The 18,614-nt window shown below is 32.5% G+C and overlaps 2 protein-coding genes across 4 annotated transcripts in view; both read left to right on the top strand.

The window, feature by feature from the left end:
• Nucleotides 1–5,804, top strand: part of LOC142975137 (uncharacterized) — an 81,705-nt gene extending 75,901 nt beyond the window's left edge. For all 3 annotated transcript variants that reach the window (XM_076117837.1, XM_076117836.1, XM_076117835.1), the window contains exon 5: nucleotides 446–5,804. In XM_076117837.1, coding sequence (XP_075973952.1) covers nucleotides 446–716 — 271 coding nt within the window. In that variant the 3' untranslated portion in view covers nucleotides 717–5,804. The remainder of the gene's footprint in view (nucleotides 1–445) is intronic.
• Nucleotides 5,805–9,108: 3,304 nt separating this feature from the next.
• On the top strand, nucleotides 9,109–12,722 carry LOC142975136 (uncharacterized). The gene is made up of 2 exons (XM_076117833.1): nucleotides 9,109–9,372; nucleotides 10,235–12,722. The coding sequence occupies exons 1-2, from the start codon at nucleotides 9,213–9,215 to the stop codon at nucleotides 10,720–10,722; spliced, it is 648 nt and encodes a 215-aa protein (XP_075973948.1). The 5' UTR covers nucleotides 9,109–9,212; the 3' UTR covers nucleotides 10,723–12,722.
• Nucleotides 12,723–18,614: the final 5,892 nt, after the last annotated feature.

Genomic DNA, 18,614 nt, shown 5'->3' with positions numbered 1-18,614 from the left:
TTATATTGCTGCTATTTTTTTAACGAAATTTAACTTCGTTATTTTGAGTGTGCGATGACCTATTTTTGGTCTAAAGGGCAGCTTGGCTAGTACACTACGCGATTAAACCTTGACCTAAAGCTATTTTTAAAGGTATAAAACTTACCTTGGTTTTATTACACTTGAATACACTATAGCTTGGGTAATTATAAAAAGAACTTACGCATAAATAACAAACTTAACTTGTAACTTAGAATTTAAAAATAATTTTACCACCAGTAGCGCGATTCTCTACAGTCGGTACTGTTGTGTATCGAAAGTTTGACATATCAAATGTACTACCAAAATAGTTCCTGATCAGATTTTCATTTAATATTCTCGATTATGCCGGTTCCCGGCAGTCGATAGAAATATAGAATCGAAGTACTGTACCACGTATACTAAGCTTATATTCTGCTACTTACAGGTGCATATGCCTCCACTGGTACAACCGTAAATTCCGCCACGACGTCGAGGAAGACCCGGAGCCGCACACCACTCAGCACAAGAACGGAGTGAGCACAGTGGAGCGATGCCACGAACACAAGCACCACGAGCATAAGCATCATGAGCATAAGTCTGGACATGACAAGGCGCAGGACGGCAAGGCAGAACACAAGCCGAAGCTGAAGGCTCAGGCCAGCGTGGGACGCGACATGGACCTCATCAAACAGCCATCAGCCGCCAGCGACACTTAAACTAAGTCCCGACCACTAGTACTAATGATGTAATCTACATTAAGCGTTGCGTCTGCAACTTTTGTCGTATACTTTTCGATGTTCCGGTTAAACTCATATTTAAGGGTTCGTGTATCTTGACAATAGGTTACACTTACGTGTAGGCGTATATCTACTTCACTATGGGACTTCTGATTCAAGTCGGCTTTCTGTTCTTACTCGTCTTTTGCTGTTTGTGCGGAAGGAGATTTTAGTCGTGCAGTTGTATATGGTCTATTTTTTCAGCATTTGTAGATTGTATTGTCAGGATAACGGCTTGTAAATTTGCCGAGAATAATTCGCTAAAGATCGTGAAATAAATGTTTTTGTCATAATTACTTAGTTTATTAATTAGTTTAATAACATATTCTATCGCAAGTTTTCTTTTCTAAAAACTAGTAGGTACTATAAATGTATATCGATTTCCTTATTTCATTCGTAAAGAATCTAAGTAAAATTTTCATTAAGTAATACACAAAGTTATAAATTTAACACACGACTAAAATCTCAAAACTTCTGTACGTAACAGTGGGTTTATTCAATACTATATTTGTAAACTAGGCCTCAGTAGATGTGGCACTTGAATTCCCAGTCGCGTTGTCAACATAGTCGCACGACACGACCCACGAGCCCCAACAAACTCTCACTATACGAACAAAACACAATTATAACATTGTGGAATGAAATCTATTCAAAAACACTTCGTAATACCTGTGTTAAATATCTACGCTATTTATTTTCTTATAAGTAACGTTACGTAAACATTCTAGTATTTAGATTTTTAGTATTAACTATGTATATTTTATTTTATAATGTATTCTTGTAACGTCTTGGTAATGACGCCGCCATATTGGGCGCGGCGCGAGCGCGTGGTTCAACGTAGCGAATGTTTCCGTTTCATCTGTAAACATAGTCACTTACTCGTATTCTACGATTCTCAAATTTTTATTTAAAACTTCCAGTCTTTTCTCTAGTATTCCTTGCTGTAATTTATCTTGTACATATTTTGTAATGTATCTACATAATAATTGTCTTTTGTATAAGTATATATTATAATTATATAAACAATGTTGGTTACATATCATTTTGATTAGGACCTACCATGTACCCACACTAGCACACACCCAACATTTTATTTTTTAAAACGTTTACTTCTGTCGTTATTTATGAATCGTCAAAATTTTAGAAATTCGGACTATTTATAATTTCTAAGTAATATATTTTTGAAAAATTTACAATCAGAACTCAAAATTATTATGTAAAGATGTATTTCATTATAAATATGTTTGATTTTAGTGACTCCTAAACAAACTTTCGCAATAAAAAGCTGTTTAAAATAATAAATAAACATTCTAAAGCCTTACCGTCCGTACGAACAGAATGGATTTTAATAAAACTGCGTTATAAATGAACATTTAAACAGATTTTTAACTATATAGAACACATGTTTAAGACCATGTACAATATGTATAGTTGTTCTGCATGCAGTTAGTATAAAAGAGCTTAGTAATGTAATATATAAATTATATAAATTCATAAACCCTCCTCGTATATTTATTGACACTCATCAATCACTCACACGAAGGCTTTGAAAACGCGACATTGTATCATCTTATTATTGAGTGCCATCTCTTAGCCACGGGCCATTCACATTAGTTTCAATAATAAATTATTAACAGTAGATATTTTATAAAGATCTGTCATGACTGTAGTACAGGTATATGTTGTCACGGTACATCTGTTTGGCGTGTATATGCGTGTATAACATTCGTTATACTCCGAGTCAGACAGGGATGCTATTCTCTCTTCCATTCCAAGCGACGAGTCCCATTTTTCAAGCGACAATGCTGATCTTCTCTACGTGTATGTACGACATGTACGTGGTACATTATATAACGTTTTATCTCATTATTATATAACACGATATCAATACAATAGCTGTTTGTGTACATTTGATGTTGTGAATTCGATGTTTTATGAGTAACCACAGTAACATAGACCAATGTATCACCAAGTAATTATAATATTAATTATAATGTCACTGTAATTGTATGTGGAAATATCATATTTGCATTAATTCAAAATATATCAGTAGGGTGTTAACATTCTTTTTATTTCGATATTTTAGAAAAACCTTGGAATTTTTACCCTAAGAGACTGAGAAGAGTGTTCTAAAGTAAATTTCAAATAAATCATTATTTATCAGTTTTGATCATTTATCTTCTATGATGCAATTGTTTGATAATCATCCATTTACAAAGTATCATTTTGAAATATGTATTTTTGTGGTACGGTTTGAATTCACTACCATCTCGGGGTCCAATGTTTGGTCCAGAAAATTCAAAAATATGTATGTAATTGGAAAAATTAAGAATGCTCGTTTAATTTTGTATGTAACGCCATGTATTTGATTGAGAATATATTTATCTAGTTTATTTTTGTAAGAGTATGACATCTATGGTATGAAAGGGAACTAATGTATTGTGGGAATCAATCCATTTACATGTTTGAAGATAATATCAGCAAGAAATAACAAAAAAACGCTGAATCTAGTAATATTTTCAAACGAAAAAATGTGTGGATTGACTTCGATGCCATCGAGAACGACCGTAGCGCGATCACGAACATTCGATGATATCGTATCGAGATAATGTCACTTTGACAGTTGTACTTTAAAAAAGTCCTGCCTACCAAAGGAATTATTAAAGGAAAATTGAACTATCTAGATTTTTCGTGATTAACTAAAGGGGTTTTATGATCGTATGTGTTTCGTGGTCGCTTCTCTATACATGTTTGACGGATAGATCGTGTTGCATGGAATGTTCAGTTTGATTACTTTAGGCTTAATTATGAAGACATTGTATGTTGTACTGGTATCAATGTTTAATGAATGTTTATTTAAGTTATGGACACGATTGGCGAATACTTACATCGACTATACATATATTATTATTATATATTATATATGTATGTATGTTGATTATTATACATTTTGTGTAATATATGTATGTATGTATGTTTGATGTAATAAGAAAATAATATCTATTTAGAACTTATTTTTATTTATGTATGTGATTCTAGAAAAAATATCCATTTTAAAATATTACATAAAATTATGTAATTTATAAGTCTTGATTTAATTTCCTAAGTATATTCATATATTTTATATTTTAGGTTATCGATAAAAAAACTTGATTTCCTCACGAGAAATAAGTGTTCGCCAGTCGCATCCATAAAGTATTCCATATAAAGATATTACGTTCGTCGATGTGTTAGTATAAGAACAAATTAGTGTTACTGTATTATAACTGGTAATTATAGTATATTATATTATAAAAGTTATTTTAAATCTGCATTATGAGCTTTAGCGCCAGAATTTCGCTTAAGAAACGTTGCCAAACATAACATTTATTTTGTACACGCTTTATTATATTTGAATGAGAGACAAAATGCTTTGGTTTTACATTCAGAAAACAAGAAAAAATAGTCGAAAAATATAATTATTTATTTACAAAATACTCAGGCAGTATATATAATTTGAATGCTGGATAATAAGTAATACTCACTCAATGATATTATAATAAAATATATGTGCAACCTATTCAAAACTACAAAAATATACACCGATGAAGATAATTGAAGCAGACCTGCATGTCATGTCTCATTTACTGATAGAGAAAACACCATACTTAATAACTTAATTTGGATGAGAATAAATGAGTCATAATATCATTGTTGAAGTAATTTTTTTTCAGCTGAATTTGAACCAATGCATTTTGATTGATCAAAGCCGAATTAAAATTGTTATAGCATTTGATATATTATAACTTGTGTTAAGATGTTAGCTGTTTTGTTAAATAAATTGCCGTGCCAAAGTTAACGTGGTCTGACCATATGAACATTTTAGACAAATATTTTATTTTTATTCATAAATATTTATTATTATAGCTTCTCATATTATTACGAAATGTGAATTGAATTATAATACAGAGGAATTTATAGAAATTATCTACTTGGAGTTGATTGCAAATTGATAATTCTGACATTATTTTAAGACGCCAAATGTTATAACGATATATCATTTATTATTAACTGACAACGTGAATAAGTATTATTATAAATTGTAGCAGAATTATAAATATATACGTAATCATTTTGTAATTATAATTAGTTTGTCCGTCTCGGACATTTGTATAATTTTAGTTATAATTTTGATAATACTTTTATATTTTACTGTAACGTACGCTCTAGATAGATGAATGCTGCGCTATTATCGATGTTCGAGTATGTAGAGATATAATATAATGTTTGAAAGGTCTGTTTTTGCAGTCCACATTGTTTTCTTTGACAACGTATTGTATGAGACATTCCGCGGCTGCTTTGTATGTTTCAATTGATCGCCGTATAAACGTATATTATAATGTGAAACGCATTAGTTAGTGTCTAGGATATAACAATATATTATCATAACATACATATGTAATTAATGTTACCATATCCGTGGCTACGACGGAATATATCTGTTCTCGATTAAATACCACTTTAGGAATTTAATCTGGAATCCCTACACTTTTAATCCCCACACCTAAGCTCTATTCACTGTGATAAAATAATTGTAAGATTAAAAATAAAATATTAAATTTAAAAAAATCAATATAAAATGTTTGTATAATTTTTCTATACTTCCGTCGTTTACGGCAGTTTTTTCGATTGACAAAATGAAAAATTTTATAAACTTTAATAATATCACAGTGAATAAAATATTTAATTCTACGCCTATTGTCCAAATATCGTTCAGTTTTATTTAAATGTATATTATATTATTTAAGTGTTTATAGTTTTATCTTCTGAGGTCAGTTTCTGTAGAGAAAATGTGAAAATTGTTTATGTTTAAGCTGACCTCACTCGATTAGCCCACGTCTAAATGAAAATCTTACACTTTAAAACATTGATTTTAATATATTGAGGATTTATATTATCGTATATTATGATATATTTTAATTTTATCACGACTGTGCTGTTTTATATCTCATATATTTTATACCGATGTCTCTAAATAAAATGTGAACATGATAAAATGACTTTTAATTCACCCTTCTCTGCTGATACTATTTTAATATACAAATTATATTCGCTAGTATATTCCAATTAGTAAGGAAAAAAACACATTAATTGGCAGTAGGTATTGTAATATGAGTACTTCACCATTTGAAACTTGCTTCATACCAGATAATTATACTAGGTATTTATATATTTATATAATATATAATAATATAGCTTATTAAGTTAACCTGAACGCAGAGGGGCAGGTTACACAAAATGAAATAAAATGACTATAGATACTGAACTTCAGATCTTTAGAAATTCCAACATTAAAAGTAAGTATTCATTATTATATTCATTACGTAGTTATTTAAAGAAGAATAGATTAGATAAGAATTCGAACGAAGTTTTGTAGAGCTTTTAAGGCACATCATTTCAAAGGGTAGGTATAGGTATACCAGGGTAGGTATACTGAAGAAAACTTAAACTTGAAACCAGTCACTATTTGTAGAGTTAGCTATTAAAATAACATTTTTCACAAAAGTTAGCTACTGGCGGTTACTTTTAAATTAACATTTAATATAGACATCGCGTAGGAAAAGTTGAATAGCAAGTTTTCAGAAAACACCTGCTGGTGTAGAAGACATATTCTTACCACTATAAACAATAGATAAATTCAGAATTATTTTCGTATTATGTTTTATTATGAGGCTACAGTTTTCCAGCAAAAGTTTTATCTGTGTCGTTAGTTAAAAGAGTTATAAAATTAAATATTATTTCTCAACCCCATAGAGCATAACTACGCCTTCCTTGATCGCATATTATACTTTTTTTCTTTATTTTTTTGAGTCTCATTAATCGATTGTTTAGAAACAATTTCTCTACCATCTGCGACCAGTTCGCTACTTATCTTACTATTCTTTTATTCTTCCGTATATCTAGCGTTAAATAGATATTAACAAAGACACGTGCGTTTGATCTAAGCGCTCTGCCCTTCGCGGTTAAGAGCGCGAACGTAGCTGTTACCCCTTTTACGATTAAATAAATCCAGGTTTTTACAAAAGGAGAATGGGCAAAATAGTATGGAGCCTGGGCGATCCGCGGCCAAACTTGATTTTTTGTTTTTTTAATGTAGTTTAGTCCTATAATTACCGTGTAGAAGTTTTATTGCCGCGACGCACTTATATGACGAACAAAATACATTTTTGTTTTTGAGCACTTTTAATAGTATAAAAACATATTTTTGGCTTATATTCGGAGATTAAATAAAAAGTACTATTTATATTAGTGCATACAAATGTAGACATTATTAATATTCGAACAATCATAACATGTAAATATATAAATATCGTAACAAGTAAACATCTTGCTCTTCTATAATATATTCACTGAGACGACTTATCTGTCTTGAATGCTCAGCTTAAAAACGAGGCGTTCATAGCCAGTTGCGCTCACTGGTCGGTAAACAATCTGTTGGTTAAGCAACCGTTGGCGCGGTCATTCTATAGATGGGTGACCGCATTGTGGTATTTGAACTGAGCTTCTCCGTGCTTCCGAGGGCACGTAAAAAGTCGGTCCCGGTTGTTGTCAACTAAGATAACATTCGGGCGGCTTGAACAACTTTGAAACTGGGTGAACCATATGATAGATAGATACGAGTTACGATTATTGTTCATTTTGATGGCATTGCAATCGTTATAAGAAGATGTAACGTTAATACACAACATTAAATGCATTACAGACACGAAATAATTGTATTTGTTCTATGAAATTCCATTATATTTACATGTCAATAATCAATATATTGTTTCCTGAAAGGATTGCAGCAAAACGTTCATAGTAAAAGTTGTTCCTAGTTATCATTACTTTAATTTGACACTACTTTCATTAATGGCCGCCGACCGCCCAGGAGTGCCCATTCTCCTTTATTAAATTAAAAATAAGGCTTTCACGATAATAAAATCTTCTTTTGACAGAACGACAAGTGACATCTAGCGGATATGATTGAAACTATTGAATATCTATGAGCGTCACAATGTCAAGTAGTGCAGCGGGCAATACATAGATGGCGCTGTCGTACAAATGTTGCAAGGATAGTTAAATGGTTAGTAGTGTAACCTGAAAACCCTAGATAGCGCTTTTAAAAAGATTACAAATGTAAAAAAACTAGCAAGTATATCTAAACTGCAGCAAAAAATATTTATATACAATTTTTGTTGCTGTTAATAAGGAATAATTTTTTTATACAAAAGCTTTGCAAGAAACTTATTGAAACAAAAGTTTTTCGGAACGGATTGGTCTCTTACTTAGATCTTAGATCTTGCCTAATCTGATAGTAACAGTATGAAACTTCCAGCTTAATCATTGAGGTATTATCGCAAGTACAACATAATAATATCCTTCATAATAGAAAAAACAAACTACTGATAATTTTCACAAACCTAGCAGTAAAAATTGTTCTAGTTAGTGCGTAAAATATTTGGTATGTTACTATGTTTAAATGTGCGTCGTAGTGAAGTAACGCGGTAAACCGCGGCGGTGGCACGCTCGCACAACGCGGCAACGTCGCCTCTCCGCCGCCTCGCGTGCTCGCGCCGTCGCGCGCCTCGAGCGCCTCGCTGGACGCGCCTAAGTACCCGGCCTGACTTAGCGTCTGCATAATATAGATTATATTAAAATTTGACGTTTAATTAAATCTAGATTGTGTCGAAAAGTGTTCCTTTTGTTAAATTTATTAATTTGTACCTATGTAAATTGTGAAATGTATTACGTTACAACGAAACTTTAATGGATTCAGTAAAGAACGAAAACCGAGATATGTTTAACTTAATTTACCTAACCTTTCAGCATTACTCAAACACTTTAGATTGACTAAATCCATAAAATGTGACTCAGGTAATAGTGACGTTCGCCGTTAGAAAAAGAATTGTTTAGTTAACAATCAATTGTTTTGGTTTAATAAATTTGTAAGTAGATTGAGTGGCAAAGGAAAATATCAAAGACAATTATTAATATTAACAACAATAAGAACAAATACCTCATATGTATCGTATGTATAATTCTACATAGCCTGATTTGGCTTGAGTTAAGTAAGTCTATGTAGACGTATTTTTCTGGTGTAAGGCGATATGACACCTTAACAAGCTGAAACCACAAACCAGTTTCAAACAAAAACAAAATAACACGACTAATAAATGAAATACATAACAATTGCTGAGTAAAAAGAACCACACGCGTTGTGCAACGTGACAGAGTGTAAAATTCTTAGAATTGAAAATCCGGAACGCGCGACCGCTCGAACGCGCAGTCCGTCCCTTTCCTTAGAAATCCATTGATCGTTAGCAACGCTCGCGTGGTCGTCAGACGCCAGTTGCCGCGGCGTACTCTCGCCGCGCGGACCGTTGACGCGGCGCGGTTTACTTTCAAACTATCACGATGCCACGACGTATGGCATTATCCGATCATGCGGCTAAAACGTTAATAAAAGAAGTGAAAAAGCGCGGGTGTCTGTGGGATCCAGATGACGATCGGTACAACGATAGATATCACATGGCGAGGGCTTGGTGCGAGATAGCGGATATAGTACACATGCCCGGTCAGTAGATCACGTGGTGTTGCACTTGGTAGTTTTGAGTTTGAAGTATAGATGGCGTTAGTAGTAGTAAAATGTGCGTAGATTCTCGTGCTTTGATTGTTCGTTTTGTTTGGTATTCGATGTGTGTTGTATTATTTTTTTTTATTACCGGCTATACTTACATTAGCCTTTAAAAACTTAGATACCTACTGGATCTGGGTAGTTAAAGCTTTTGTCCTAGATTATTGTGATTTAGGTAGAGCAAAGTTAGATTACATTCAGTATAATGATTGTTTGAAATTACTTTTTTGTACCTACATGTTGTTATAGTTTGTTTATTATAATATGTATATTTTATACCTAATTCGTTTAACTATTAACTTAAGGGTTTTTTTTTGTTTTACCACATAAAAATGTTTTTAAAACAAAAAGTTAACGATCAATTTCAATATTAACTTATTTTCTGTATCCAATGCACATTGCACTCGAGAAACGTTAGAAATAATTGAATATTCGCACCGATATTAGGGGTGTTTTTACTAGCTAACGCAGGATAAAAATGGACTTAACTAGAAAAAAGAAATATGTAGGTAGGTTTTCAACTCATTTAGGTCCTGATTTAGCTTATTTCTAGCCACATAGAAACTTCTCATGACAGTTAATTTATGGTTTCCATATAATATTAAAGAGTTAGTTAATTAGTTCCTTTGCAGAAAATTACACTTTTTAGATTAACATAGGTACAATCTATGTTTCACGCATACATTGCGTGTATACTAGAAATTGAGTTAGGTACGTAGATAGGAAAACTAACTAGTTTCGTCGTTTACGGTTTGATAAAATAAAAGACAAAATTCCTAACAGCAAATTATTTTGTTCACAGAGGACTGCATCCGAGTAAAATGGAAGAACATGCGCGATTTATTCAAAAAAGAGATGAGGAAATACGGCGTAGTTGAAGCTTATAACGGCAAATGGCGACATTTTGAAGCTCTAGCCTTTTTGAACAAGACAACGGCCACAGGAAACGGATCCGATAATAATGATGTATCTGAAAGTAATGAAGAGAACAGTTGTGATCCAGAACCAGTGACGAAGCAAGAGTATGTAGATATAGAGAATGGAGAGACTGAACAGAACGAAGTAGAAGTCTATTTCGACGAAACTTACGACGATCCGTTACCAGAAAAGCGAGCTAAAGTTAGTATGGATGAAGATTATGACGTCATGTTCCTCAAATCCTTAGCTCCGTATTTCAAACAACTGGATCCGATACGAAAGTTGGTGGTTAGGAGCAAAATGCAGGATATGTTGTTGAATGAGATCGCGGCGCAAGCGTCCACTACGCAGTATCAGTTGAAGAAGAGTTGAGCTTACTAAGACAAGCTATATGCTATAATAAATCATTCCCAAAGAAAAGACTCGTGTAATATCTGATATTTAATGGAAGTTAGATACTTCGGAGAACTCCAAGTGCTGAATTTCTAAGTGTCAAAGTTTTTAAAGCCTTCGGGGCCGTATTTTGACGCTGCCTTCTATGCACATACGGATACGCTCCGCTCACAGCAAAATAGCCACATATTTACAATTGGTGCGTGAAATTTAAGACGAATTCGGCCCGATTACTACACCAAATGAATGAGTATACCTATGTGTTTTGTAGTTAAAGTTTATATAAGATCCCCCTAAAAAAGACTAACTAGCGACTAGCGCATAAATTGATGGCATTTTTATCATACATGCATACAATCACACCTTTTTCCCATAGAGCAGAGACCAGAGAACGCTAAAGAATACGCTCTCAACGCTTTTTAAGTGAAGATAATTCTATAAATATAGAATACGGAAAGAGGAAGATTCAACAGGAATATGAGTCTAAAATCTATAGTTAATATAAAAATATAGACTATAGGTAGTCTAAATAGCGATATTTCTATTCAAAGACATCTTAAAGAGATCTTCAGAAATTGTCAAGATACGCTTCAAAGTTTATCAAAGAATCGTGAAGTGAATAAGTCTTCGTAGGATGCTAAACTTAAGTTTTGAACGCGAATTTCTATTGTGTACAGGGGTAGCATAAGTTATATGAAAGTGATACTTATCGTTATATTTGAAAATAGTTTATAATAATACTAAGATGTGCGCGGTGAACATTTAAAAGGTTATGTATAAGAATCGGACGGTGAACATTTTGAATGTATAATAGGTACCTTATTTTATTACCTGACGTTTCGACCAAGAAACATAAGGTACGTGATCATCTTAGTAGTATGTGTATGCGATACTTTTAATAGTTTATAATATCTTAGCAAATACAAGCTATTTCACTCTGTATGCCTGAATATAGCTACAAGCCGCTGAGAGAATGGAAAGAAAGCAAGTGACGTAGAAGAGAATTGCGGCTTGCCGATGAAGGATCGGTTTGGATGGACCGAACGCACTCCTTCCTCTTTTCAACGGCTTGTTGCTAACTTCAGGCACACAAAGTTACTTGGCGAGTACTATATAATGTTTTTCGCACAAATAAAAATGTTAAAATAGTGATCAGAGCTTTAGGAAAATGCTAGATTCCTAGTAACTATCGTATTTTTGTAAAGTATTTTTTGCAAGTGTATTTGTATTGATTAATTATATTATTGATTTCTACGGATAGATGTTGCATTTCTATTTTTCTGGAATCTGCAGAGTGATTCAGCTATAGAGATTGTATTTGATAAACGCACATGAAACTTTTGTGAACTTTTAATTAATGCGTAAAATGTTCTATTGCGCGGTTGTTAATTTAAGTTTTAATTTAGTTGATTCAATTATGAATAGGTGTAACAATTGTTATTAAATGAACAAAAGACAGACAGTGAAGCAGATATTGTAAATGACTGTTATTATGTAATGTGTTTTATGTATGTAAAGTCGAAACTAGTTGTGACGTACGTGTAAAAAATATACACAATATTATTTATTTATGTATTTTCATTACAATAATATATTTATCCCACCTTTTAATACAATAAGAGCCTTATGTCTGTTACGCCTTTATTACAATAAAAATACAGTACGTTTTTTGCTTAAAGTACCTGTCTTAGTAAATCTGTCAGAAGAAGAAAAGCTTAAGTGATGTTACGTTAATTTTCAATAATACGTTTATTACTGAAGATGGCAATATAATTATGCAAAATAATGTATAATATTTGATTCTGTTTGTTACGTTATAAAGTGAGAATCATTGGTTGTTTTGTAAAAGTTTCCAATAAAATAGTTGATTCAATAAAGATTTTTAACTTATTTTTCCTGTTGCGTCAGTTCACAGTTCATTGTAACAGTTATTTTTGAATAATTATTTATTGTAGATATAGGTAGGTGGTATTAAACTGAATAAATTCTGGGTATCATTTTCAGTGGTCAGAAGCTTGAAAGACTGGCAACCAGTCTTACAAAAGAATATCGTGTTACAACCCTGGTAAAGGTTGTGAAAGTCAGATAGGCAGTCGCTCCATGTAAAACACTGGTTCGATTCAACAAAAAATCCAAAAATCTATTCCTTAAATTAAATTTTGTATTACTTTATCGTTATTTTAACTTATCCTATTAATTTTGCTGAAAAACTCGATAGAATATTATAGAAATGTTATCTTAAAGTTAGGTAGAATATTATTCCTAAGTTCTAACAAACTTCTAAGACGACTCACCTTTACTTTCAAGGTTTATTGTGAACTTACAATAAATACAATAAACACAAACAGCCTGTGTTATGTTGCTTTTATTTTGATATCTTTTCGACTTGTTAGAAAAATGTATGTTCTAAAAGTGGCTTTGTTGCGTAGGTAGAGCTTTTTCAAAGTATTCTGGATTATTGTAATAACTTAAGTAAGTTTTAGATACCTACTTATAATTCCTGAGAATTATTTCAAGTTTTCAAGGAATTGCGATTTTTTTATCATTTTAGAGTGTATACTAACGTGAGAACGTATAGTTTGAGTTTATACTTTGATGTTGTGTTATCATGAAAAAAACTATTCCGATCCGATTTTTCTGTATTTAAAATAGCCGTATGCTATTCTTAATGAATTAATTATGATTGATTGGATGGTACATAAAAACTTCAGTCCGTATTGAACAGCGTAGCGCAGTTAGTTCGTAGTTATTATACCAAAATAATACTACCTCTGCCTACGCAACATAATCGCTAAAAGACCCCAGTTAACTTAAACAACAACAGCTGTTACTATCAAAGAAACCGATTAATTCCTCGATTACTTACAAACAATACAAAATACGGGCAAAAAATGCATTACTTTGCTTTGCAACTTAGCTTTCAAACTTTTTATAAAGCGGTTGACGTTTTAAAACGCGGGCTTGCGACGTTGCCGGTGCGTGCAACCCAAACAAAATACGCGCGGCGAAGTGGCAACGTCGCGCTGTGAATCGATTGCTCTCGGCCCGACTACCACAGGTTTTACTCTCAAAGCACTAAAACCTTAATTACTATAAATTACTGATATTTTTTATTTGGAATATTGTAGTGATTTAGTTTATTTTGTTAAAGGTATGGGCTACTGTAATATATTGATTCGTTATACCTACCTACTTATACATATTTTTTGAGGTAATTCTCCAAATTATATTTTGTGTCCTTACTTATTATGCTTGTTAGTTATATCGTATATTATGTCGGATCTTTATGAGGTGTATTGTATGAAAGTGGATGAAAAATATATACTTTTGTATGTAGATAGAATGTTTTTTAGAACCTCTAGGTATAAGGCCTACGGAAAAGCGAGGCGTAATATTAGGACTTCTGTTTCATTATTATATTAAACAATAATAAAAAATGTATTAAAATATCACTGTGTATTAAAATATTTTTGTAATAATTTAACTACAGAAGTACCTACCTACTTTGTCCACCTACTCTATCACTTCAAATATTTGGAATAAACCATGGATTATGAGTTGAGATAGGTTATGGTTAAAGCTATGATATCGTTACACGAACTACCTGGCGGTTATAGGCTTATAGTACAGAATACATATTTACCATACTTAGTAAATGTAGTGTATAATTATACTGAAGGCATGATTAAAAACTGAACACTATTTCGCGTGTGGCGCATTCATGAATTTAAAGTTTAACTTAGGTACTTTTATACTATCGGCATGAATATACCTACCTACTATTGTTAGTTTATAATTATAACTATTTACAGATAGATTATGAATCATCTGTGTACAATATTAGTAAGAATTTTAAATGCACAATATTATGAAATAAACAAGAGTAGAGTCGTTGAAGTGAAGATTTACTCACACTTTATTTATTGTCAGATATTTAACTTTTTACGTTTTTGATAACGATATTATTATAAAAGTAAGATTTTGAAAGCGACGACATCTAATTTTTAGCTCACTCCAAAATCGAACCCGACACCTCTAGCAACGGCCGCATTACTTTCATTACCAGAAAGGTAGATACAGCATTAAACATTTACAAAATGATTCATAAAAAGAAAACGTAACTCTCATTACATTGGCGCCACCAAGTTTTTAACCAACAATGGCTGACTCAACGAGTGCAAGTGACAATCACTGGTCCGTTCGGAAGTGAACCACACAATGACTGACAGATCGCCATTGTACATCAAAGAATAGCCCTCGATCTAACGAAGGGAAAGAAGTCCTGCACGCTATAGTTATTTAATTAAGTGATGTAAAGGGACTTTTTCTATTACCTTTTATTTTACGCTTATAAATGTGTTTTTATATTCTAAGCAAATGCGTCATCAGCTTAGCCTTTCTTCCAACAATGTTCGAGTCGGCTTCCAGTCTCCCCGTATGCAGTCATCTTAAAATATCGACATTTTCTAGCCAACCAGAATTTCAGTTAGAGAATTGATACGCTGAAGTGTTGCCTTTACTCCATAGGTGGTGATTATGGTAGTTGAACGATATCACGAGGAAAAAACTCATCTTGACACAAAAGCAGCAAATAAATTGGTTTGTAACTTTTGTTTAAAAGCTCTATTACGCTCTACCTTAAGAATCTTATTTTTACCAATATGTCGAATTTTTGAAGTTGGGGTCGGTCGCGCTACTGATATCTTTTTCACAGGGCAAACCTTATATGATCGTCTTGGCAACATTTTACATGAAATGTTTTGGTGGTATAGAATATTCAAAATCAGTACAATTTGAACTGCACAGGTATAAAGCACATTTTCTGATCAGGAATATCACTAATAAAAACACTACGCTTATGTTCCTTCACTAATGAGCATTGCAGTTGCACCTACCACGCCGAGTTAAAATTAAAAGTTTGTCATACATTGCGGTTTTTTAATTCAGTCCCTCTGTCACGAGCTTAATGTGAAGTTCAGTGTAATTTGTAGTAGGACTGTTTGTTATGATGAGTACAAAAGGTAATTCGTATTTGAAATTTTCAGATTAGTTTTCGCATATTCGATTCGATATCATTATCACTGTTTATGATAACGTATAAATAATACTTATATTAAATACACCTAATTGCTAATTGTAATTTATCTCGAATTGACGCGCATGGGCCAGTGATGATGATTTGTAGATGATTACAGGAAGATACATCGATGAATAAATTGAAGATGATGACAGAGACTAGCACAGGATTGGCGTTACGAAAGATAAGTCCTTAGGTTTACTTAGGTAGTAGTAAAGATGGTTCCTCAGGTACGCTAATAAAACTATATTACTCAGTTCGATGCGTATTTGTACGTACGTATCTCACATAAAATAAACAAATGTTTGTCATAGTCACATCTACTTTTATCACTACTAAAGTAAATGTGAAGACTTATTTATACCTATATAAAAATATATGTTTAAAAGAGACGGCAACTTCTGGTCCAAATATAAAATTAGAAATAATATATCATTTGTAATTTGTAGTATATTGTGTAAAAACCTATAGTTTATTTCCCAAACAAAACCACCCCCTACAATAACGTCTAGCTTTCATCCGTTTCAAGCGATCGGTACAACCTGTTGACATTATTCTTTGAAGCAAATAACCTGTTATTTGAGTGAATTGATACTAAACTATAGAATTACGTGGCGCGGACTGAATGGTGACGATTTTCTGTTTATTCTATGAAAGATACTGAGTATCAAAGCTTTACTTTGATTTGAAATGGGGTTCAATTTTGTCACATTATTGGAGTGTGTTCTAAATTATGGTGTGTTGTTGATTTGTAGGTTTGAATCTCTATGTAGCAGTTGAAGATATAATACAACATGATAGCGTAAAGTAAGGATTCTTTCTGCTACGATTAGATTTTTTGTGTTCAATATTATTTACTAGCTGACCCGCGCAACTTCGCTTGCGTCACTTAAGATAATCATAATTTTCCCCGTTTTTGTAACATTTTTCACTGTTACTCTGCTCCTATTGGTCGTAGCGTGATGATATATAGCCTATAGCCTTCCTCGATAAATGGGCTATCTAACACTGAAAGAATTTTTCTAATCGGACCAGTAGTTCCCGAGATTAGCGCGTTCAAACAAACAAACAAACGAACAAACAATCAAACAAACAAACAAACTCTTCAGCTTTATAATATTAGTATAGATTGTTTATAATCTTTATTATTTACATTTATAAATCATGAGTTTAATCCAAGCCCCATATTATAACTAAATATACAATTTTTCTGCATGAACTATACTAATACATATATCCGATTATTCGGAACTCTAAGTAAAAAAAAAAATTTTTTGTTTTTCAGGTGTTTGTTGACGGCGCCAACTATACTCACAATTACACCATACTCTTAAAGAAGTAAACAGAAACGTACCAAAAACTCATAAATAAAAGAAACAACGAAATTGATTAAACAAGTCCTTAATAAAGAAAAGCTCTCGAATAACTTGTTGCTGCCCAATACTTAATTCAAGGCACGGTTCGCTTTAATTGAACTCCTTGCTACTTATGCGAGCCTAGTACTTCTAGAACAAAACAATTGGACTGTAACCTTAGCTATGGTGATTGAGATCTATGGTGTGGGAATGAGATGGATTTATAAGACAATGGAACACGTATGGTGTGGAAATTAAATGTCTTGCCATATAACTCGTGGTTGCGGGGTCGAATAAAAACATACTCTCCTGTCTTTTGGATAACTTTATGAGAGCTTTTGCAACAACGGGTAGACTCGATTATGGGTTAAAGGTATTAAAAATATTAGGAAGAATTGGTCAAAATTAAAGCTAACTGTTCAAGAAGTATTTAAAATTAATTCTGAGTTCTTATTTTGGATATAAACATTCTCCATAGCCATTAATAATAGTCAAGTCAATAATAGTCAATACACATTCCGTTTCAGCAGCTTATTTACTTACCATTTAACTGTCCTTTAACTAACTCAAAAATAAATCAAATAAGGATAAAGAAATAGATAAAAAAAAGTCTTTAGAATTAAAATATTACGAATGAAGGTTATTTGGCTACTATCTTTAGTAACTCTACTTTTCAAACCAAATTAATAACTACAATTTTACGGTCCTTTTCATCAATATTTGATGTAGTTATTGCCATGACTTTACACACGAGACTTGCAAGAAAAATGAAGTAAGTTTGCCATTATTGGTGGTACTTTTCCACATTTTTCTTTATACTACCGTTATCAATTTAACGGAGCATCGTATTACTAAATGTTAAGTACGGCCCCGTACGGGTGATGATATATGCAAATGGACTCATACAATATTGTTATATCGGGTAGGTATAGTACGTGTATGTGCATATTATTGAATACAATGTGTTGATGACTGTAGTTTACGAATTTACCGAGTTTTATGATCTCGGAGCATGACAACAGATACTACCGCGAGTTACAAATTGTAAGTGTGTAAGTGTGTAGGTGTATGTATGTAGAAAAAATGTTATCCTCTAGCTTATAAAGATGTTAATATTGGAGATATTTCGAAAATACATACGCACAGTGCTACCAGACGTATATTATTGGATCATCCAAATATCTTGTAATACAGGCCCGCTGATAACGAGTACTACGCACTAGGTAAAGAAATTGCTATTAATAGGAATCACCAATATCAATCCATATATTAATATTATTTCACCTCTGAAAGGAAAGTGTCAAAACTTCAATTTTGACAAAATTATGTTTTTTCAAACGGGTCAGCGTTTTGGGCGTAAAAACGTAACATACAGACAAAAGTTGTTACTCAATGTGTATTGACCTTAAAGATAGAATGATCAGAACATTATTTGTCAA

This window comes from Anticarsia gemmatalis, chromosome 8 (assembly GCF_050436995.1).
Source record: "Anticarsia gemmatalis isolate Benzon Research Colony breed Stoneville strain chromosome 8, ilAntGemm2 primary, whole genome shotgun sequence".
In the NCBI taxonomy this organism is placed as follows: domain Eukaryota; kingdom Metazoa; phylum Arthropoda; class Insecta; order Lepidoptera; family Erebidae; genus Anticarsia; species Anticarsia gemmatalis.
Note: the sequence above shows the minus strand (reverse complement) of the source record. Positions and strands in the feature narration are given on the sequence as shown.

Coding starts and splice junctions, on each gene's coding strand:
- LOC142975136 (XM_076117833.1), top strand. CDS start 9,213: ATGCCACGACGTATGGCATTATCCGATCATGCGGCTAAAACGTTAATA. Junction 9,373..10,234: donor GGATATAGTACACATGCCCG/GTCAGTAGATCA, acceptor TTTTGTTCACAG/AGGACTGCATCCGAGTAAAA.